This window comes from Bufo gargarizans, chromosome 1 (assembly GCF_014858855.1).
Source record: "Bufo gargarizans isolate SCDJY-AF-19 chromosome 1, ASM1485885v1, whole genome shotgun sequence".
In the NCBI taxonomy this organism is placed as follows: domain Eukaryota; kingdom Metazoa; phylum Chordata; class Amphibia; order Anura; family Bufonidae; genus Bufo; species Bufo gargarizans.
The window spans coordinates 128,601,442-128,625,858 of record NC_058080.1 but is presented as its reverse complement, the minus strand read 5'-3'; the positions used below and the strand labels follow the sequence as shown (position 1 = coordinate 128,625,858).

General features: G+C 44.1%; 1 protein-coding gene across 4 annotated transcripts in view; it reads left to right on the top strand.

Moving 5' to 3' along the window:
- TMEM156 (transmembrane protein 156) overlaps positions 1-24,417 on the top strand; it is a 100,797-nt gene that overhangs the window by 51,436 nt on the left and 24,944 nt on the right. Inside the window, exons 2-6 of one of the 4 annotated variants that reach the window (XM_044298245.1) lie at positions 6,967-7,215; positions 9,602-9,844; positions 19,379-19,495; positions 21,044-21,142; positions 21,525-21,545. In XM_044298245.1, coding sequence (XP_044154180.1) covers positions 6,967-7,215; positions 9,602-9,844; positions 19,379-19,495; positions 21,044-21,142; positions 21,525-21,545 — 729 coding nt within the window. Of the gene's footprint in view, positions 1-6,966; positions 7,216-9,601; positions 9,845-19,378; positions 19,496-20,843; positions 21,024-21,043; positions 21,143-21,524; positions 23,229-24,417 lie in introns of those variants that run through there. The other 3 variants (XM_044298261.1, XM_044298236.1, XM_044298252.1) reach the window with 3 other exon arrangements.

Here is a 24,417-nt window from a genome sequence, read left to right as displayed (position 1 = left end):
TGCATAAAAATACAGGAAATGCTTTTACCACATAAAAGTACATTTTTAACCCTATTGCAGTGGGACGCTGCATACACAAATGTGTATTTACAGGTGTCAATGGAATACAACAATGGGGGTACAGTATAGCAAAACACAACAAAAGTGCTCATAATAAGTTATGTGAACTTCAGACTGAAAACTATGCAATCCAAGAGGAGGTGGCCAAGGGTGTGGCTCTCTCCTTTGAAATATAAGTGTGTCACTAGCTCAGCTGTCTCTATAACTCCCAGAGAAAGCCACAAGGGTGTGCCATCACCAGTGATGGCCAGTTCGCAGTGTAAGCCCTTACCTATGCGCGAGCCGGTCTGAAATCAAATGCGGTCACCGGGAGCAGGCAGTTCCGAGAACAGCCGCGGGGGGCCTTCATCGGGCTGTTCTCGAAACTGCCTGCTCCCGGTGACCGCATTTGTTTCAGACCGGCTCGTGCACAGGCACAGGTGAGGGCTTACCTGTGCATCGCCAGACTTGTGAGTTAAGATGGCAGCACGCATGTGTTCGCTGGCGAACAATGCGAACTGGCCATCACTGGCCACCATCTCATCTTATATATGGATGCAAACCGGGAGAAGCTGGGGTCTGGGTTTTAGATTTTGGATAGTGGGCCACAGTAAATCTTTTTGCCCAGGGGCCTTCACCAACCTCACCTACCTTAATCTAGCCCTGACTGTACATATTACATGTCACAGCTCGGATACAGGGCATTAGTGAGTTGAGACAGAATCAAAATATCAGAAGCGGTCAATATTGGTGCAGAGAATTCCACCAACTGCAAGAGATTTGCACCTGCCCGGCCTAGGAGAGCTGTGTCTGACCATAAACAGTAGAGTGATGATTATTGAAACCTGGTTTTCAAGTGGATGCCCCTCTTAACCACCTACCTCCCAACCGCTGTACGCATATATGCGTCCGGGAGGTGGTTGCTTTACTCCTCCTGGACGCATATACGCGTCATCTCGCGAGACGCGAGATTTCCTGTGAACGCGCGCACACAGGCGCGCGCGCTCACAGGAACGGAAGGTAAGCGAGTGGATCTCCAGCCTGCCAGCGGCGATCGCTCGCTGGCAGGCTGGAGATCCGAATTTTTTAACCCCTAACAGGTATATTAGACGCTGTTTTCATAACAGCGTCTAATATACCTCCTACCTGGTCCTCTGGTGGTCCCTTTTGTTAGGATCGACCACCAGAGGACTCAGGTAGGTCAGTACAGTCGCACCAAACACCACACTACACTACACCCCCCCTGTCACTTATTAACCCCTTATAAACCCCTGATCACCCATGATCACCCCATATAAACTCCCTGATCACCCCCCTGTCATTGATCACCGCCCTGTCATTGATCACCCCCCTGTCAGGCTCCGTTCAGACGTCCGTATGATTTTTACGGATCCACGGATACATGGATCGGATCCGCAAAAAGCATATGGACGTCTGAATGGAGCCTTACAGGGGGGTGATCAATGACAGGCGGGTGATCACCCATATACACTCCCTGATCACTCCCTGATCACCCCCTGTCATTGATCACCCCCCTGTAAGGCTCCATTCAGACGTCCGCATGATTTTTACGGATCCATGGATACATGGATCGGATCCGCAAAACACATGCGGACGTCTGAATGGAGCCTTACAGGGGATGATCAATGACAGGCGGGTGATCACCCATATACACGCCCTGAGCACCCCCCTGTCATTGATAACCCCCCTGTAAGGCTCCATTCAGACGTCCGCATGTGTTTTGTGGATCCGATCCATGTATCCATGGATCCGTAAAAATCATGCGGACGTCTGAATGGAGCCTTACAGGGGGGTGATCAATGACAGGCGGGTGATCACCCATATACACTCCCTGATCACCCCCTGTCATTGATCACCCCCCTGTCATTGATCACCCCCCTGTCATTGATCACCCCCCTGTAAGGCTCCATTCAGACGTCCGCATGATTTTTACGGATACATGGATCGGATCCGCAAAACACATGCGGACGTCTGAATGGAGCCTTACAGGGGGTGATCAATGACAGGCGGGTGATCACCCATATACACTCCCTGATCACCCCCTGTCATTGATAACCCCCCTGTAAGGCTCCATTCAGACGTCCGCATGTGTTTTGTGGATCCGATCCATGTATCCATGGATCCGTAAAAAATCATGCGGATGTCTGAATGGAGCCTTACAGGGGGGGTGATCAGTGACAGGGGGGTGATCACCCTGATCACCCCCTGTCATTGATAACCCCCCTGTAAGGCTCCATTCAGACGTCCGCATGTGTTTTGTGGATCCGATCCATGTATCCATGGATCCGTAAAAAATCATGCGGATGTCTGAATGGAACCTTACAGGGGGGGGTGATCATTGACAGGGGGGTGATCACCCTGATCACCCCCTGTCATTGATAACCCCCCTGTAAGGCTCCATTCAGACGTCCGCATGTGTTTTGCGGATCCGATCCATGGATCCGTAAAAATTATACGGACGTCTGAATGGAGCCTTACAGGGGGGTGATCAATGACAGGGGGGTGATCAGGGAGTCTATATGGGTGATCACCCCCCTGTCATTGATCACCCCCCTGTCATTGATCACCCACCCCCCCCCCCCGGTAAGGCTCCATTCAGACATTTTTTTTGGCACAAGTTAGCGGAAATTTTTTGTTTGTTTTTGTTTTTTCTTAATAAGTCTCATATTCCACTAACTTGTGTCAAAAAATAAAATTTCACTTGGACGCACCATACCCCTCACGGAATCCAAATGCGTAAACATTTTTAGACATTTATATTCCAGACTTCTTCTCACGCTTTAGGGCCCCTAAAAAGCCAGGGCAGTATAAATACCCCACATGTGACCCCATTTCGGAAAGAAGACACCCCAAGGTATTCCGTGAGGGGCATATTGAGTCCATGAAATATTGAAATTTTTGTCCTAAGTTAGCGGAAAGTGAGACTTTGTGAGAAAAAAACAAAAAAAAATCAATATCCGCTAACTTATGCAAAAAAAAAAAAATTCTAGGAACTCGCCATGCCCCTCATTGAATACCTTGGGGTGTCTTCTTTCCAAAGTGGGGTCACATGTGGGGTATTTATACTGCCCTGGCTTTTTAGGGGCCCGAAAGTGTGAGAAGAAGTCTGGGATCCAAATGTCTAAAAATGCCCTCCTAAAAGGAATTTGGGCCCCTTTGCGCATCTAGGCTGCAAAAAAGTGTCACACATGTGGTATCGCCCTACTCAGGAGAAGTTGGGGAATGTGTTTTGGGGTGTCATTTTACATATACCCATGCTGGGTGAGAAAAATATCTTGGTCAAATGCCAACTTTGTATATTGTATAAAAAAATGGGAAAAGTTGTCTTTTGCCAAGATATTTCTCTCACCCAGCATGGGTATATGTAAAATGACCCCCCAAAACACATTGCCCAACTTCTCCTGAGTACGGCGATACCACATGTGTGACACTTTTTTGCAGCCAAGGTGGGCAAAGGGGCACATATTCCAAAGTGCACCTTTCGGATTTCGCAGGCCATTTTTTACACATTTTGATTGCAAGGTACTTATTACACATTTGGGCCCCTAAATTGCCAGGGCAGTATAACTACGCCACAAGTGACCCCATTTTGGAAAGAAGACACCCCAAGGTATTCCGTGAGGGGCACGGCGAGTTCCTAGAATTTTTTATTTTTTGTCACAAGTTAGCGGAAAATGATGATTTTTCTTTTTTTTTTCTTTTTTCCTTACAAAGTCTCATATTCCACTAACTTGCGACAAAAAATAAAAAAATTTAGGAACTCGCCATGCCCCTCATGGAATACCTTGGGGAGTCTTCTTTCCAAAATGGGGTCACTTGTGGGGTAGTTATACTGCCCTGGCAATTTAGGGGCCCAAATGTGTGAGAAGAACTTTGCAATCAAAATGTGTAAAAAATGCCCTGCGAAATCCGAAAGGTGCACTTTGGAATATGTGCCCCTTTGCCCACCTTGGCAGCAAAAAAGTGTGACACATCTGGTATCGCCGTACTCAGGAGAAGTTGGGGAATGTGTTTTGGGGTGCCATTTTACATATAACCATGCTGGGTGAGAGAAATATCTTGGTCAAATGCCAACTTTGTATAAAAAAATGGGAAAAGTTGTCTTTTGCCAAGATATTTCTCTCACCCAGCATGGGTATATGTAAAATGACACCCCAAAACACATTCCCCAACTTCTCCTGAGTACGGCGATACCAGATGTGTGACACTTTTTTGATGCCAAGGTGGGCAAAGGGGCACATATTCCAAAGTGCACCTTTCGGATTTCGCAGGCCATTTTTTACACATTTTGATTGCAAGGTACTTATTACACATTTGGGCCCCTAAATTGCCAGGGCAGTATAACTACGCCACAAGTGACCCCATTTTGGAAAGAAGACACCCCAAGGTATTCCGTGTGGGGCATGGCGAGTTCCTAGAATTTTTTATTTTTTGTGACAAGTTAGCGGAAAATGATGATTTTTTTTTTTTCTCTTTTTTCCTTACAAAGTCTCATATTCCACTAACTTGCGACAAAAAATAAAAAATTCGAGGAACTCGCCATGCCCCTCACGGAATACCTTGGGGTGTCTTCTTTCCAAAATGGGGTCACTTGTGGCGTAGTTATACTGCCCTGGCAATTTAGGGGCCCAAATGTGTAATAAGTACCTTGCAATCAAAATGTGTAAAAAATGGCCTGCGAAATCCGAAAGGTGCACTTTGGAATATGTGCCCCTTTGCCCACCTTGGCAGCAAAAAAGTGTGACACATCTGGTATCGCCGTACTCAGGAGAAGTTGGGGAATGTGTTTTGGGGTGTCATTTTACATATACCCATGCTGGGTGAGAAAATATCTTGGCAAAAGACAACTTTTCCCATTTTTTTATACAAAGTTGGCATTTGACCAAGATATTTTTCTCACCCAGCATGGGTATATGTAAAATGACACCCCAAAACACATTCCCCAACTTCTCCTGAGTACGGCGATACCAGATGTGTCACACTTTTTTGCTGCCAAGGTGGGCAAAGGGGCACATATTCCAAAGTGCACCTTTTGGATTTCACCGGTCATTTTTTACACATTTTGATTGCAAAGTTCTTCTCACACATTTGGGCCCCTAAATTGCCAGGGCAGTATAACTACCCCACAAGTGACCCCATTTTGGAAAGAAGACACCCCAAGGTATTCTGTGAGGGGCATGGCGAGTTCCTAGAATTTTTTATTTTTTGTCGCAAGTTAGTGGAATATGAGACTTTGTAAGAAAAAATAAAAAAATAAAATCATCATAATTTTCCGCTAACTTGTGACAAAAAATAAAAAGTTCTATGAACTCACTATGCCCATCAGCGAATACCTTAGGGTGTCTACTTTCCGAAATGGGGTCATTTGCGGGGGTTTTCTACTGTTTGGGCATTGTAGAACCTCAGGAATCATGACAGGTGCTCAGAAAGTCAGAGCTGTTTCAAAAAGCGAAAATTCACATTTTTGTACCATAGTTTGTAAATGCTATAACTTTTACCCAAACCATTTTTTTTTTTTTACCCAAACATTTTTTTTTTTATCAAAGACATGTAGAACAATAAATTTGGCGAAAAATTTATATATGGATGTAGTTTTTTTTGCAAAATTTTACAGCTGAAAGTGAAAAATGTCATTTTTTTGCAAAAAAATCGTTACATTTTGATTAATAACAAAAAAAGTAAAAATGCCAGCAGCAATGAAATACAACCAAATGAAAGCTCCATTAGTGAGAAGAAAAGGAGGTAAAATTCATTTGTATGGTAAGTTGCATGACCGAGCGATAAACGGTGAAAGTAGTGTAGTGCCAAAGTGTAAAAAGTGCTCTGGTCATGAAGGGGGTTTCACCTAGCGGGGCTGAAGTGGTTAAAGGGCTTCTGTCACCCCCCAAAAGTCATATTTCATTTTTGGGCTAATTAAAATCCTTATAGTGCGATTACTCAATATATAGTGCTCTTACCTTTTTCTGTGGCTTAGTTCCTTTAAAAACCTCACTTTTATAATATGTTAATTACCTGGCTACCAGGAAGTATGGCGGTTACTTGCTGGTAGCCGCCGCATCCTCCTTTAAAAAAACTCCTCCTGTTGATTGAGTGGGCCAGCAAGCTCTCTCCTCCTCCGGCTGGTCCTGTCTGCATTCCAAATCTCGCACCTGCGCCGTACCGGTCTTGAGTCGGCGCAGGTGCACTGAGAGGAGGAGGCTCGCTCGGCCGCTCCTTCCACAGTGCGCCTGCGCCGATGACGTCACATCTACACCAGGCGCAAGCGCACTGAGGAAGGAGCGGCCGAGCGAGCGTCCTCCTCTCAGTGCGCCTGCACCGACTGAAGACCGGTACGGCGCCCTACTTGCTGGTAGCCAAGTAATTAACATATTATAAAAGTGCGGTTTTTAAAGAAACTAAGCCACAAAAAAAGGTAAGAGCACTATATATTGAATAATCGCACTATAAGGATTTTAATTAGCCCAAAAATGAAAAATGACTTTTTTGGGGGTGACAGAAGCCCTTTAAATAGGCCAAAATGCACAGAAAATATAGGAGCTGAAAATCTGTCTCAGCAAAATGAAGTAGTCATGATCTTCTTAGAGAAGTGGTCTTTTGGAGAGGTTACACTTTCTACTGCATGTACACACCTTTCCGAAGAAAGAACAAAAACATATTCAACTATGTCTCCTATGTGTCTGAACTCCAATCTAAGGGCACCATCACACCACGACAGGACCACGCCATGTGATTTTTCCCCTTTAATCCCTGTCAGGGTGAATTTAGTGCCTACTGTTGATATCTTTAGTAGGTAAAAACATTGGCTGTTTGTTAGTATGGGGAGTGGAAACATTATGTATTTTCTGTTTTAATATATAGTATATTGCAATATTTTTTCCATAATTATCTCATAATAATTCTTCATAGGTATCTCCGTGGACCTATCTTGTATTGATCCCTGTATGGTGGAAATCTCCTATACCTCTAGTGTGACCGGCACACCAATAATATGTCTTTTGCAAGGCAATGAAAGCAAAGACGTTATAGAGAATGCCACAGCACAAAATGCTATATTATCTTCCATCACACTGGACTATTATATGAATAATGCTGCTGCTTTCATCTGTGATCCACAAAGGAACACACATCCATTGTCTGAAGAAATGAACGCACAAGGTATAAATGTAATGTTCTGTTTTAAATGTGTCTGTGGAGGGCATTCAGATATTCTCAAAAACAGCAAAAAAATAGATTACACATTGTAACTTGAGGACCAGGGGCAGACTGGGAACTTCAAGTGGCCCTGGAAAAAATACTAAAAGTGGGCCTGTTATGTAGTTGGGTCTAAATTGGTGGAAGGCAGGGCCAGAAATACCATATTGTGGCACATTATACCGCCTCAACAGAGCCAAATACCACAGTCCATCACAAAATACATTCCCAAAAACTTCCACTGGCCGGCCATCAGGAGTGCCCAGAGGAGTGCCATCAGGAGTGCCCAGTTTCCTGGGCATCGGCCCACATGGAAACTTCCCTGTAAAGTCTATGGCCAATCCGCCCCTGTTGAGGACCAATCAGTATAGTTGAACTGTTTTTCTGCACGCGACCTATGTCTGTAAAATTATTTTCTGCTCAACACCACCACTGACAATAGCACAGTGGCACTGATGGTTATCAAGAGGTTCCTGTTGACCCAAAGTTTAAGCTTAAAATAGTTTAACGTTTGAGTGGTTAAAAGCAGCAGTGAGAGAGAATATCATTCATTTCGATTTATGTAAAAATGTATTATCATGTTAATCCCATGAGTAATGTTAAAAAATTAAAACTAGACCTTATATACTACATGACAATCTATTTCTAACAAAGCTAGAACCAGCCCTGTACCTCACATGGATCCAATGCTTCAATTGCTATACTAGATTTATTTCAAGCTGGCAGCTCTTGTGTCTCTATTAGCCCAAAAAACAGGTTTTTATAACCTAATCAACTTCTTCCAATTAAACATTTTCTGACCTGTCAGACAGACTTTGTAGTCTATGTATTGGAATGTTGATTAAAATTGTTATAAGAGGTGAAACACAAATCCACCATTAGAACAAAATGTTTGGACTGAGGCTAGTTTAACACTTACGTTTAACTTTTCCGGTATTGAGATCTCAATCTCAATACCGGAGAAAAACGCTTCTGTTTTGTCCCTATTCATTGTCAATGGGGACAAAACTGAACAGAATGGAATGCTCCAAAATGCATTCTGTTCCGTTTGGTTGCGTTCCCATACCGGACAGAATACTGCAGAAAGTCACGGTTTTCTGTACTGCATGGGATGCGGAGCAAAACAGATCCGTCATGACACACAATGCAAGTCAATGGTGCCGAATCCGTTTTCTTAGACACAATAGAAAAAGGATCCGGCACCCATTGACTTATAATGGTTTTAATGCTGGATTAAAGATAATACAACCGGATCTGTTCATAACAAATGCAGCCGATCAGGCAAAAACACAAGTGTGAAAGTAGCCTTACTGGCACCCAAACAATTTGGACAATACAATTTGAAGTTGTATGTTGTGGGCAACTGAAACAGACAGAGTGGTGACCATGTGGCAGCTCTTATAAGATGGGAGAGTGGATATTCAAGCTTAACACATTAAAGGGAACTTGTCACATTGAACATGATATCTGGACTGCAGGCAGCATGTTATAGAGCAGGAGGAGCTGAGCAGATTGATGTATAGTTTTATGGGAAAAGTTTCTGTAATTTATTCATTTAAATTCCTGCTCATTCTGAGATTTGAAGTCCAGGAGTCGGTCCTATCAGTGATTGACAGCCTTCCCTCTATGACTGTATACAGAGATAGCTGTCAATCACAGATAGGACCGCCTCCTGGACTTAAATCAGTGACTGACAGCCTGCCCTCCATGACTGTGTATACACAGATAGCTGTCAATCACTGATAGGACCTCCTCCTGGACTTAAAAGTCCAAAATCAGCAGGCATTTACATTAATGAAATACAAGTTTTACAGAATCTTTTTAACACAACATATATATCAATCTGCTCAGCTCATCTTGTTCTAGAACATGCTGCCTGTAGCTCAGACACTATATTTAATGTGACAGGTTCCTTTTAACTCATTCAGGTCCAAATGTGGATTTCAAGATTGGCTCCAGTCTTCTAGAGTTTGAGGTTTTTAGCTATATGCAAAAATTTTGCCAAAACCTTGCAATTTCTACCATGCCTTTTTGTGTAAACTGTACGTTGACAGGCTGGGGAAAGGCTCCTGTATAAGTTAAAATGTTGTTATAGACTATTAACACATTGCTTTTAGGTTTTGGGAGCGTGCACCTAGTAGCTGCTGTTTTACCCTACTATACTGTTTTGTTTTATCAGTTTTCAATATGACAGTCAGAAGTGCTCCTCAGTATAGTGCTATGTAGACATAGTGGACTGATACTGTCAGGCAGGAAGGAACATGAAGACTGTTTCAAGTCTTATCTTATGTACAGTCTAACCTCGTGAAACTTAACTACAATGAAATCATTTGCACATGTTTTTATGCAGGAAAGCCAATAAATATCTCACTGATCATAAGAGGAAGATATTTTTATTATTCAGAAGTGAAGTCTAACTTTGACATGGTGGAATCTCAAGAAGATGAGGATCTCTCTGTTCCTTCCTCACTTGAGATCTACATTAGTAATCAAACAGAACATAACGGAACCATGGATCAATTGTATTATCAAGACTCGAGGGTTCATCATGACTTCATCAATGTGTCCTTACACTTTAATAATCAAATTCTATGTAAGTAGTACATTTCATTGGGAGTTTTTTCAGACCTTTTTGGACCTGTGTAAGTAACACAATATTGTAATAACTGACAGTATCTAATGTCATGTAGTAAGTTTAAGCACAGGTTAATAATTGTTATATATTGATATAGAAGTGAGGGCTTTCAGGGTGTCATTGGGTGTGAGCACCTGCTAAAAGGTATGGAAAATATTCTCTACTTTATCAGAAAGAATCTGTTATGTTTCTTGATCTCCATGACATCTAGGGTTGAATATTATGAAACATTGAAGCTTAAAGGGAGTCTGTCACAACCTGACCGGTTTTAAACCGATCACATAGTTCAGTCGGACACAAAGACATGACACAGATGTTACCTTTGTTTCGTTTTTCAGATCATCCAAATCGCCCAAAAAGTTGTTTTTATGATATGCTAATGACCTTCGCAAGTGCCAAGGGGCGGAGAGTGCGAATGCGTCGGCCTGATGCGCATGCGCACTTTGCTCAACGAAGCCGCTGCCAGGACTCCGCACAGATGCATCAGGCTGAGCCTAGTGCACACGCGCGGGATCTGGCAGAGGGACGGGAGGATTGCGGAGGCGGCGCTGAGGTGAGGAAGGCGGCACTGTAGACAGGGAGGGCGGCGATTAAGACAGCTTCATACATTGCTGGTTACTGCAGCCAGGATTGTGTCACGGAAGGTGTACAGGAAACAAGACAATGCAAAATGAATATATAACTCACTGGATCCAAAACTAAGGAACAAAGGGGAGACCCCTGCATAAGACCTGGCACTCTCCCTGACTGCTCAGCCTATGCGAACACCCCAATGGTGGATGATCGCATATCCTCGTACCTCGACTATATAACACCTGAACACCCTACAATAGTGAGGGGACATGACCACCGGCTCCCTACACTAGACACGGAGGGAGTCAGGGTCACCTGGGATCCAGCAAACAGAAAATCACAAATGAATGTACAGCACTTATCTTGTAGAAGACTGGGAAATAGGAACAGCATGCACACACACTCCAGGAAGTTGTTTAAACCGCACACTAATGCATTATGGGAAGGAATTTAAAGGGATGCAATCAGTCCAACTACATGACAGCTGAGAGAGGCTAACGAGATGAGGAACTGAAAACCAAAACAAAGAAAGCTCAAGGAGGAGGTTCTGAAAGGCTTCTGTCAGAGCTTCTCAGCTGTCTGGTTGTGACAGATTGCCAACCATCTCGAAATTTCTGAACAGTCCATAAAAATAGGTGACTTTTTTCCTGACTCTGTGAAAAAAATAGATATGTCTGATTTTTTTCAGGCTGGTGATATTTGACTAGAATATTTTGGTGGTAATTATCATCATTCACAGTAAATGCTGGTAATGAGTTCATATCAGTATACTGAGCTACAGACATGTATTACCTATAATATTTATCATTCAGTATCGTTTTCTGATTTCTCCATAAAAAACGTTGGCCGTCCATCAGTGGTGTACATAGAGAAGTAAGGGCCCCATAGCAAGGATCAAACCAGGCCCCCCACACAGGACAGAAGGGTATACGCCTAAACCCCTTTCAATGATTCTTGGGCAATTTTTCCACTGCCTCATTTGCTAAAAGTTGTTTCTTTAGAGCAGGGGTGGAGAACAGGCAGTTTGCGGCCTACGGGACCATTTTAATGTGGCTCCTGGCCCCCTGCCAGAACATATTGTGAAAATGCTAATGCGTGCTTCCATTATGCAAGCAGTCATTAGCATGTGGGAGACACAGGAAGATAAGAACAGCGCATTGCTAGCTGTACTCGCCTTCCCTGGTCCTGCCGTGTCCTGACATGTACAGTCTCAGGACGTAGTGCACATAGACGCGCACTATGACCTAGCACCGTGCGCTGTCGGGTCACAGTACAGTGCGGCAGAAAGAAGACCAGGGAGGGTCTGATGGGGGCTGATCTGAGGCTAGAGAGGGTTTGATGGGGGTCTGATCTAAGGCTGGGGAGGGTCTGATGAGGGTCCGATCTGAGGCTGATGTAGGCTTGGGGGTCTGATAGGAGGCTGATGGAGGTAGGGGGCAGAGAAAGGGACAAAGGCAGGAACAGTTGCGAAGAAAGAGGCAGGGAGAGTGGAAGCTGGGTGAAACCCTCTCTGGACCCCTCTGGGTTTAGCTTGGCTGCCATTAATGCCAAATAAAGTACTAAATATGTAACATTTTTAATTTAAATTTTATTAGACTGCTATATGTGGGCAAAACAGCCCCTGTACTATATATATATATATATATATATATATATATATATATACAGTACAGACCAAAAGTTTGGACACACCTTCTCATTCAAAGAGTTTTCGTTATTTTCATGACTATGAAAATTGTAGATTCACACTGAAGGCATCAAAACTATGAATGAAACACATGTGGAATTATATACATAACAAAATAGAGTGAAACAACTGAAAATATGTCATATTCTAGGTTCTTCAAAGTAGCCACCTTTTGCTTTGATTACTGCTTTGCACACTCTTGGCCTTCTCTTGATGAGCTTCAAGAGGTAGTCACCTGAAATGGTCTTCCAACAGTCTTGAAGGAGTTCCCAGAGATGCTTAGCACTTGTTGGCCCTTTTGCCTTCACTCTGCGGTCCAGCTCACCCCAAACCATCTCGATTGGGTTCAGGTCCGGTGACTGTGGAGGCCAGGTCATCTGGCGCAGCACCCCATCACTCTCCTTCATGGTCAAATAGCCCTTAAACAGCCTGGAGGTGTGTTTGGGGTCATTGTCCTGTTGAAAAATAAAAGATGGTCCAACTAAACGCAAACCGGATGGAATATTATGCCACTGCAAGATGCTGTGGTAACCATGCTGGTTCAGTATGCCTTCAATTTTGAATAACTTCCCACCAGTGTCACCAGCAAAGCACCCCCACACCATCACACCTCCTCCTCCATGCTTCACGGTGGGAACCATGCATGTAGAGTCCATCCGTCCACCTTTTCTGCGTCGCACAAAGACACGGTGGTTGGAACCAAAGATCTCAAATTTGGACTCATCAGACCAAAGCACAGATTTCCACTGGTCTAATGTCCATTCCTTGTGTTCTTTAGCCCAAACAAGTCTCTTCTGCTTGTTGCCTGTCCTTAGCAGTGGTTTCCTAGCAGATATTCTACCATGAAGGCCTGTTTCACACAGTCTTCTCTTAACAGTTGTTCTAGAGATGTGTCTGCTGCTAGAACTCTGTGTGGCATTGACCTGGTCTCTAATCTGAGCTGCTGTTAACCTGCGATTTTTGAGGCTGGTGACTCGGATGAACTTATCCTCCGCAGCAGAGGTGACTCTTGGTCTTCCTTTCCTGGGGCGGTCCACATGTGAGGCAGTTTCTTTGTAGCGCTTGATGGTTTTTGTGACTGCACTTGGGGACACTTTCAAAGTTTTCCCAATTTTTCAGACTGACTGACCTTAATTTCTTAAAGTAATGATGGCCACTAGTTTTTCTTTACTTAGCTGCTTTTTTCTTGCCATAATACAAATTCTAACAGTCTATTCAGTAGGACTATCAGCTGTGTATCCACCTCTCCACAACGCAACTGATGGTCCCAACCCCATTTATAAGGCAAGAAATCCCACTTATTAAACCTGACAGGGCACACCTGTGAAGTGAAAACCATTTCAGGTGACTACCTCTTGAAGCTCATCAAGAGAATGCCAAGAGTGTGCAAAGCAGTAATCAAAGCAAAAAGGTGGCTACTTTGAAGAACCTAGAATATGACATATTTTCAGTTGTTTCACACTTTTTTGTTATGTATATAATTCCACATGTGTTAATTCATAGTTTTGGATGCCTTCAGTGTGAATCTACAATTTTCACAGTCATGAAAATAAAGAAAACTCTTTGAATGAGAAGGTGTGTCGAAACTTTTGGCCTGTACTGTATATATATATATATATATATAAGCCTCTCCAGGTGAAACGTACGTCGAGGTACAGCTTTTGGTCGCGTGCTCCGGGTCCAGCATATCATGGGTAATATATGTTTCGATGTTATGCTCAGTTAGTCTGTTATGTTCTTTACACCATCTGCATTTGGCACACTCGCCCTGTCTTTATTTACAGCTTAGTGGCTACTCGCATATTTTATGCGGCCATCCCAGTTTTCCTGGGTGGGTTAGTCTGCCATGTGCGATTTTATTTGCTTATCTTTCTGTGGCATGCAGCATACATATTATTATATGTTACGTTGAGAGTACCTACAGTTCTCACATATTTATGCTGGTTTATACCCGGGGCTGTGACCTCTTTTTCCCTGTTAGCTGGGTTTTTGTGAGGGAGTTTGTACTTGACCTCCCTACATGAGGTCTCCCCTCCCTCCTTCAACTTTGTGCCTTATGTCTTATATATTGTCTGTTATTTGATCATGTCTTAATAAATTACATATATTTTATATGTGCGTCTCCCATCTTTTTTTGGGGTTATTGGTTTGCTTCTTTTGTTGGCTCAGTATATTATACTAGACCCCAGTGTTATGTACACATTATATGTGAGGTTTTTCTTATAGGTTGGTTTAACCATAACTTTACATTTGTCAGTGTTAAACCTCATCTGCCACTTATCTGCCCAAGCCTCCAATCTATCCAGATCGCTCTGTAGTAGTATACTCTGCTCTTCAGTGTTAATTACTTTACACAGTTTAGTGTCATCTGCGAAAAGTGCTACTTTACTGTGCAAGCCTTCTACAAGATCATTAATAAATATATTGAAGAGAATAAGGCCCAATACTGACCCCTGAGGTACCCCACTAGTGACAGTGACCCAATCTGAGTGTGTACCGTTATTTATTTTTTGGAAGTGCCGTGGAATTTTTCATTTTTATATTGATCTGGATGTTGGATCGCTTCCGTTGCAGCTGGCACTCCTGTTTCCACCTTGTCTGCAGTGCTGCCCAATATATTGATTTTATTTATATATATATATATATATATATATATATATGTTAGTGCAGGCGCCATTTTGTGCTGCATAAATACAGCACTCTAGATTTTTTTCATTGAAGCGTAATTTCTGTAACTTGCACCTAAGTCACTTATGTTTGACCCAATATAGGCATCAAATTTTTAAGTTCAGAATTTTGTATGGCCCCTGAACGATGTTACAAATATCCAAATGGCCCTCGGCAGCAAAAAGGTTCCCCGCCTCTGCTTTAGAGGGTAGAGTCGTGACCAAGTTTTCACCTCCAGTAGAAGAGGGGATGATCCCAACTGGGCCCCCTCTTGCCCTGGGCCCCATAGCAGTAGCATGGTCTGCCGCTATGGTGGTTACTCACCTGTCGTACATGATTTAGGGATAAGTTAACCAGAAAAAAGATAAATTCTGGTTGGCAACCCTGACTGTAGCACTGCTCCCACTCGCTTCAATAGGAGTAGTGCAGCGACTGTCCCCACTATTTCCAAGGAGTGAATCCAATCATTGGCCTCAGCAGTTTTGTGTGCATGAATGGCACATAAAAATGCTTATCAAAACAGAAATGGTAATAAGTATGAATCTGTAATAAGGAAATGTCAATGATCCCTAGTATCATGGCCATCCATGACATCAATTGAAAAATTCCCATGAGTTCCATGTTGCTGATTTTGCCGTGGATTGCAGTGCATGCATTGCAAAGGGTAAAATCCACATAAATTGACATATTGTAGATTTAAAATATGCATCACAAGTCAAATTCTTCTGCTGCAGATCTTTCGTCTGTTTGTAGATGAGATTTGGTAAAAATATCATCCCTTTGTGTCTGCTGTAAAACGCTGCACATTTTCCACCTGTTATTCCGCAGCAGAAAATCTGCAGTGTATCTGTATGTGTGAACATACTCTAAGGCCTCTTTCACGCAAGCAAGTTTTCCGTCCGGGTGCAATGCGTGAAGTGAATGCATAGCACCCGCGCTGGATCCTGACCCATTCATTTCAATGGGTCTGTGCAGGGGAGGACTGGCAGCCTTAGTCCTGGGGGGCAAATCTAGTCAAGTGGCCCATTTTTAGCCCCGCCCATCATTAAAAGCCCCTCCTACATATAATAGGCCACTCCCAACACACACTTTACAGCTGACATTCTATAGTTGCGGCCTGTCTCTACACATCATACGGAGAGGGGAGGCCGTCCTGGCTGCACTGCCTGCTTATATAACAAGCTACAGCCAGGAAGCTCCTCCGCTCTCCTCCCTACCCTGATCCTGCTCAAGGCCTGTGGTTCCCCCCACCATCTGCCACCCGCCCGTGGCCTGCTGCCCCCTTTCGTCATCCTCACCCAGTTCTGAATCCTCCTTCTGCAGATGTCAGGTGGAGGAACCGGAGCATCTCTTCTCCTACATAGCGCCACATACCTCTTACATCCAGTGATGTCACCTTTGTTGTAGACGTTCTCTTTCCTCATCTTCTCCATTCAGACCAGACCGCCATGATGATTTTTCTGCCATCTCCCGTCTCTGCAGAGATTGAGAAACAGACATTAGTTTCCTGCCACCCCCAATACTATACTTCAGAAACAGTCCCCCTGGAAATACTACTACCACACAGATAGTGCCCCCAATACTGTACCCGCTATGCCCCCAATACTATACTGCAGAAACAGTCCCCCTGGAAATACTACTACCACACAGATAGTGCCCCTAATACTGTACCCGCTATGCCCCCAATACTATACTGCAGAAACAGTCCGCCTGGAAATACTACTACCACACAGATAGTGCCCCCTTAAACAATTATTGGCACACAGTGCTCTAAAAAATAACTGCGCCCAGACACTAATAGTATAAAGATAATGTCCCCCAAAAATAATTGTGCTAAGCTGATACTATGCCAGGGTGCCCCCAAAGTAACAGTGCTCCCCAAAATCCCACCAATAGAAATAATTCTCTGCCAGAGCACACTTAGTAGTAATAATGCCCCTATAGTGCCCTAGTAATCATGTTCTTCATAGCCCCTAGTAGTAGTAAAGCTCCCCATAATACCCCCTAGTAGTACTAATTTTCCCTATAATATGACAGTACATGAAATACCCCCGCTTAGTGCCCGCAGTTGAGCTAATGTCCCCATAATGTATGCCAGTATAAAATACCCCTATATAGTGCCCCAGTAAATGCCCTCATACTGCTCCTCTCCCCCTTCCCCATAGTGTCCCCATAATATGCCAGTAAAAAAATGCCCCTTAGTGCCCCCAGCAGATGCCCCTATAGTGCTCCTCTCCCCCACAATGTACCAGTAAAAAAATGCCCCCTTAGTGCCACCAAATGCCATAGTGCCCCCATAATGTTCCAATACAAAAGGCCCCTTTAGAGCCCCCACTTCCCCATAGTGCCCCCAAATAATGCCCCTATAGTAGCACCAGATGCCCCATAGTGCTGCTCTCCCCTATAGTGCCCCCCCAGAATGTGCCAATAATAAAAAAAAGCCCCTTTAGAGCCCCCAGTTACCCCCATAGTGCTCCTCTCCCCCATGGTGCCCCCCCATAATGTGCCAGTAAGAAATGCCCCCACAGTGCCAGCTCCTCCAATAGTACCAGCAGCTCCTCCAATAGTACCAGCCCCCCTATAGTCCCCCCATAGTGCCAGCTCCCCCTATAGTGCCAGCTCCCCCTATAGTCCCCCCATAGTGCCAGCTCCCCCTATAGTCCCCCCCCATAGTGCCAGCTCCCCCTATAGTGCCCCCATAGTGCCAGCTCCCCCTATAGTGCCCCCCATAGTGCCAGCTCCCCCTATAGTGCCCCCCATAGTGCCAGCTCCCCCTATAGTGCCCCCCATAGTGCCAGCTCCCCCTATAGTGCCCCCCATAGTGCCAGCTCCCCCTATAGTGCCAGATTTCCTCCTCATAGTGCCATATCTCCCCCCCCCATAATGCCAGCCCCCCGCAAAGAAGAAAAAAATAAATAAATACTTACCTCCATCAGCAGCGATGCCGGCCTGTGTCCCTGCTGTGTGTGTGTGTGCTGCCGGCTCAGACGTCGCGATGATAATGACGTCATCGCGCTGCCTGAGCCGGCCTCTGATAGGCTGCAGGCATTAGTGCCTGCAGCCTATCAGAAGAACAGGGGAGGGACACGCCTCTCCCTCCCCTGCCCCACAGCACGGCCGCAATTACATCCAGGGCCGCGCCGCCTCTGGTGATCGGCGGTGCGGCCCTGAAGAATAAAAAAATAAATTTTTTTATTTATTCTGACGGCGGCCCAGCGGCCATTTATTTAGGGCGGCCTGGGGGGCAATTGCCTCCCTGCCCCCCGGCCCAGCCCGCCCCTGGGTCTGTGTACATGTTTTTTTCACGTATCATTTCTGCGTTGTGTGAGAATCACAGCATGTTCTATATTCTGAGTTTTTCACTCAGCCCTGACCCCATAGAAGTGAATGGGGCTTCGGTGAGAAACGCATTGCATCCGGATGTAACCTGGATGCAGACCGGGTGCGATGCATTTTTCACTGATGGCTGCTAAGAGATGTTTGTAAACCTTCAGGTTTTTTTTTATAGGACAGCGGCCATTTTATTTCCCCTAATGATTGTTCCCCAGACAAAATGAGTCATTATAATTAATGAAAGGTAAATGGGAATATATTTATAATAAGGTAATATTTAAGTATTTTCAGTTTCCTAATTTTCGGACAACCCCTCAAGACATTTGTCACGCAAAAAAAGGTGTAAATCTACTTTGCGCAAATTGTTTTGTGATGATAGTCTATGGTGTTGCACTTGGACGGGTTTTTTGCGTCTGTCGTGTCACAGTCGCAGCATGTTGCTGTGCGACACCATAGACTATTAAAGGGATTGTCGGGGTTCAGAGATGAACTCAGACATATCCCCATCTTCACCGCTCCCCTGATATAAGCATCAGAGCATTTCATGCTCCGATGCCCTCCCTTGCACTGCACTGTATAGCTTTTTTGTTTACAATGGCACACTGCTTGGCGTAAGCTTACACCCAGCAGTGTTCCCGGTGATGTCAGCTCTGTGACGTCCGTAGTTTTACAGGCTATGGCTTCGCTAAAGCTGGCCCATTAGGCCAGTGACGTCACCAGGCTCACTGCTGGGCAGAAGCCTCCGCCCAGCAGTCCCTAATGAGAGTCTGGTACCTCAACGGATGTCCGTAAAAAGGCTTTGCCCTGCGCGATTCAGCATAGGGTAAAGGAGAGCTGCTTTAATGCTCATGTCAGGGGTGCCGGAAGGGGTGAAGATAGGCCAGCTCTTAACCTAGACAACCCCTTTAAGGTCTGTTCTGCACAGTAATTTGTAATAGATTGTGGTGATATTGCAGGACTAACTAACTGCATTAGTTTTCTATGGCGCTCACATAGTAATGAGGTCATTAAATGTGGGATCATTCTACCAGTTGGTAGGTAAAACGCCGCCTAGTTGTTTGTCGCACTCTCATGTGTGTAGAAAGTGTTGTCACCAGAGAAACTGTATCAGATGTCTTAGGAAAGAATGATGAAGATAACATTTCTGCCAACGTCCATGTTACCATTCCAGAGAGTGTGTACATCACACCATACTTATTACTCATCACTCTTGTGTTCATTTCCAAAAACAGTTTACAGAAGACCTTTCGGTATCGTCTGGCTGATTCTGATCTCCCTTGTCTTTGCATGTGGTCTTATTTTCATTGTTTACAAAATAAAGGAAGAGAAAAATACTCGATTACGAGACTGTAAGTATAATTGTATTTTAGTACCTAAGACATCGGAATACCTTTGTTTTCCAATGTATTATTGCGAACGTCCTACCTACCAACATTTGTTATGGTAAATGTTGGTCATTAAAAGGAATTGTCCCATGAAAAATATTCTATAGTTTTCAAGCCAATGCCTGCATCTGAATACTTCATTGCATGTAATTAAAAATGTAGAAAAAAAAATTGAGGGGGGATGTGTAATACTTAAAGGGGTTCTGCACTTTCATTTACCTGATGATCTATCCTCTGGATAGATCATCAGCTTCTGATCGGTGTGGGTCCGACACCCGGGACCCCCGCCGATCAGCTGTTTGAGAAGGCAGCGGCATTCCAGCAGCGCCGCGGCCTTCTCACTGTTTACCGCCGGCCCACTGACGTCACGACTAGTATCAACTAGCATGGGCTGGGATAAGCTCCATTCAAGTGAACAGAGCTTAGCCCCGCCCACGCTAGTTGATACTAGTCGTGACGTCACTGGGCCGGCAGTAAACAGTGAGAAGGCCGCGGCGCTGCTGGAGCGCCGCTGCCTTCTCAAACAGCTGATCGGCGGGGGTCCCGAGTGTCGGACCCCCACCGATCAGAAGCAGAGGATAGATCACCAGTTAAATTAAAGTGCAGAACCCCTTTAACTTTTACTGGGTATACGATAAAATTGCGCAACACAACAAAATCATTACAAAAATAAGACAGAACAAAAACAAAAAAATGGAGGCTATTCTCTGATAAGCACCCCAATGTCAGTGAGGACTCATTCACCAATAGTTTACAGGTGACAGTGATAGTAAACTGAACGATCTTACCAGATCCTCTAGCAAACCTTTGGAATGGGTCCGGTATTGAGGAGGGTAACCTTAGGGTTCTGTGGGGGTCCTGGTGTCTGTTCAATAGCGATGTAGACCCCTTTTGTTTTTCATTAACAAACTGACTTGGTCTGTTATTTCCATCAGTTATTGTGAGCCAAAACGAGGTTTGGATCAAAAACACAGAGCATGTGCAGATCTTTCCATTATACCTGATCTCCGAGTAGGCTTCAGACCAAATAAGGCTACTTTCACACTAGCGTTTTTTGCAGATCCGTCATGGATCTGCAAAAATTCTCCAGTTACAATAATACAACCGTCATTAATAGATCCGGTTGAATTATGTCTTATAAAACCCATGACAGATCCGTCTTGAACACCATTGAAAGTCAATGGGGAACGGATCCGTTTTCTATTGTGTCAGAGAAAATGGATCCGTCCCCATTGACTTACATTACAAGACAAATAAGTTCTTAAAAAAGTGATTTTCTTTTTTTTTTCTTTCTTTTTTTGTGGAATTTCAGACCCCTCCATGATTTCTAAGTGGGAGAACTTGCCAAATCGCAGGGTGTTCAAATACTTCTGTTCCTCACTGTATCTTCATGTCCAGCTGGGAATAGAGAGAAGGATATACCATGCATGTCGGGAATACCCATCTGAACCTCAAAAATAAAACCTATTAGTAAGAATATACTGGCTATTAATTGTATCACTTTCTTTATAGATAACCATGAAAGATCAAGTATGCTAGGACTGAAAGAACACATCAACAAACCATCAAAAACAGATTCCTATGACAAGAACGACCAAACATGTAAGCATGGTAAGCTTAGTTACTTATTTCTGTTAAGTAAAATGATTATATGTAATACCATAATACTGCAACGGATTTCTGGTCCTGCAGCACACATTGGGTTAAAAGAATCTTTTTTCCAGACAATTTCCATTTCTTAATCAAGAGATATTTTTGGGGGCTATATACGGTATATCCATGATACTGTGCATAATACTGCATTTCCCCTTGATCAGGAACTTTATTGGGAAATGTGTTCTTTAAATTTCTAGGAAATAAAATTGATCATACAACTTTTAGTCTGTTGATCTAGAAATCTTCCATCGTAGGCTTTTTAGCTGAAACTTCAGATATATTTATATACAGTAACATATGGTATACGAGATGATAATTATTCATATCTTTGTTTTAGAGAAATGGAAGAATCAGAACTGTGAGTCAACCTCCTTCCTTCCTATAATAGCCGAACAGCACGATTCAGTTTGCAAGTAATTCTCCTGATGTGCTACCTCAACCTAGCTGCTAACATTGGAAGGACATGTATAAGGTGGAAATACAATCTGCAGTGGTGATAACTGGTTAGACAATATTCTCATGGTGCAACCTTAAAAGGATTTTAAACCAATGATTGATAGAGCAGAAAACCCCCCTGAAATCTTCATTCATTCGTCAGTCTGCACGGACTCTTGCAAGCCACTACATCAAATATACTTGTGGAAAGTGGATACTTAATGTTTGACAGAAGAGATGATTAGCTGTGCTTGGTCTCCATTGCAGGCAGAGCTGTTAGGAGCCAGGTATTACCCAGTATATGCCACCAATGTCAGATAGGTGCAGGTCCCACCTAGCCTAACGATATGCCACCAATGTGTGAGGTGGTTAATGATGGCAGAACGAATGGTGGACACAGTTGTAACTTGAACCGCAGCCTTTATTGAATTCATGTGGGGAACAAGCTTGTTGGTTACAGTGTTTTTACAAGAGGTGACTAACTTAATGGTTATAGTCAACATGGAAGCAACAAGCTTAATGGTTTCAACAGGACAAGCATGGTAAACCCACTGCATCAGACTTCCTTGGGTGATGCCAACACTGTCCTGGAATCTCCCTCTCAGTGAGGGCCCATTCAGACGGCTGTAGTGTGCTGTCTGCATCTTATGCGCCCCCATTGAAATGAATGGGTCTGCACCCGTTCTGAAAATATGCAGAACAGATGGGGACTCATTCATACGGCCGTCTGAATGAGCCCTGACAGTAATGGAGATGGTGTTGCTGTTTATTACAAACAGCGTCTTCTCTCCATATGGCACGCTAATCCACACACTCTGCACAGGCGGTTGAACAGGTGACGTATCACAAACCTCTACACATAGACGGTCTTCACTATCATAGTCTAGTATGCAACTCTCTATCAAAGCAGAAGCTTTAATTTGATTAGTTTACAATCTTATAATAGAAACATGAACATCTGCCCAGACAGCCTGCTTCTCTCCATGAAGCTCACACTACACAGTTCTATACATATAAGTTTCTTACTGTGACAAGCTATAGCAGAAGCACCTGCAGACTGTAAAGAGAGAATGCTGGGAAATTACCCAGATGCTGGTATAGAGAGGACCACCCACACACTGCATACTAGTTAGCTAGCAAGTAGAGGTGATTAAGGCTGAATTGGCATACTAACTAAGGGCATAGTTACAGGAGAGAAACAATAACACCCACAGCAGAAGAACGTTGAGCAGGAGTAGCCAACTTGCCCATTCTGGCTTTCACACCCATGCCAACAATACACAGGGTAGTATCTTCATATTTGCAGTGTATTTCCCATCAATTGCAGTGCAGTTTATCACATGCATATCTGCAGCACTCATCGACATGCTATCTGTGGGGGTATATGGCTCACACGGGCATTATCTCCATTTCACAGACTACCTGTAATGTAACCACAGTATACAGCTTATAAATGGCAGTAGTTCTCAGTTCAATCCACAGAGGTGCATACATTGCCCAGTACCTCCTTTGTGTCCCATTTCGCATAAGGCACATCATTAGCACAGGTATAATACATGACACACTTAAAGAGGACGTTTCATGGGTCAAAACATTGTAAGATAACTATCTGGACATGTAGAGCAGCGCCCAGGGATCTCACTGCACTTACTATTATCCCTGGGCGCCGCTCTGTTTGCCCGCTGTGGCCCCGTTACCTTCTCCCGTGCTGTATGGTAATTGCTACTATCAGAAAACCAGGGAGGATTCTGCCCTGTTTCTCCCTGGGCGTTCCTTCTCCCTGGCTGTAGCGCTGTCCAATCGCAGCGCAGAACTCACAGCCTGGGAGAAGGAACGCCCGGGGAGAAACAGGTCAGACTCCTCCCTGGTGTACTGATGTGGCAATTACCATACAGCGCGGGAGAAGGTAACGGGGCCACAGCGGGCGAACAGAGCGGCCCCCCAGGATAATAGTAAGTGCAGTCAGATTCCTGGGCGCCGCTCTACATGTCCAGATAGTTATTTTACAATGTCTGGACCCATTAAAGGTCCTCTTTAAAGGAAGTCTGTGGCAGGTTTAACCATGAAAAACCACTGACAGCACTAGATGAGGGGGGGGGGGGGGGGGGGGGGGGGTTCTGCCGGAGCAAGCTTTCTCCTTGACCAAAGCAACATAAACTTGTCCCCATGTATCTTAATCATCATTAATGATGTGGGTACATGGGTAAGACAAAATACATGTCTCATGTAAAACATATAGAAACGTTTTTCTTTCCTATTTTGTTATAGTGGTTGTTTAGATTTTTATTTGCAGATCCGTCATGGATCTGCAAAAATGCTTCTGGTACAATAATACAACTGCATGCATCCATCATGAACTGATCCGGTTGTATTATGTCTTCTATAGCCATGACGGATCCGTCTTGAACACCATTGAAAGTCGGTGGGGGACGAATCAGTTTTCTATTGTGCCAGAGAAAACTCATCCGTCCCCGTTGACTTAAACTGTGTGCTCGGATGGATCTGTTTGGCTCCGCTTCGTCAGGCGGACAGCAAAACGTTGCATGCAGCGTTTTGGTGTCCGCCTCCAGAGCGGAATGGTGACTGAACGGAGGCAAACTGATGCATTATGAGCGGATCCTTTTCCATTCAGAATGCATTAGGGCAAAACTGATCCATTTGTGAGAGCCCTGAACAGATCTCACAAATGGAAAGCCAAAACGCTAGTGTGAAAGTAGAGTTACTTAAAAGGGTTGTACACAGTTGGTTGCTTCGATGAGAACACATTACTGACATTTGTCCTGAATAAGTGCAAC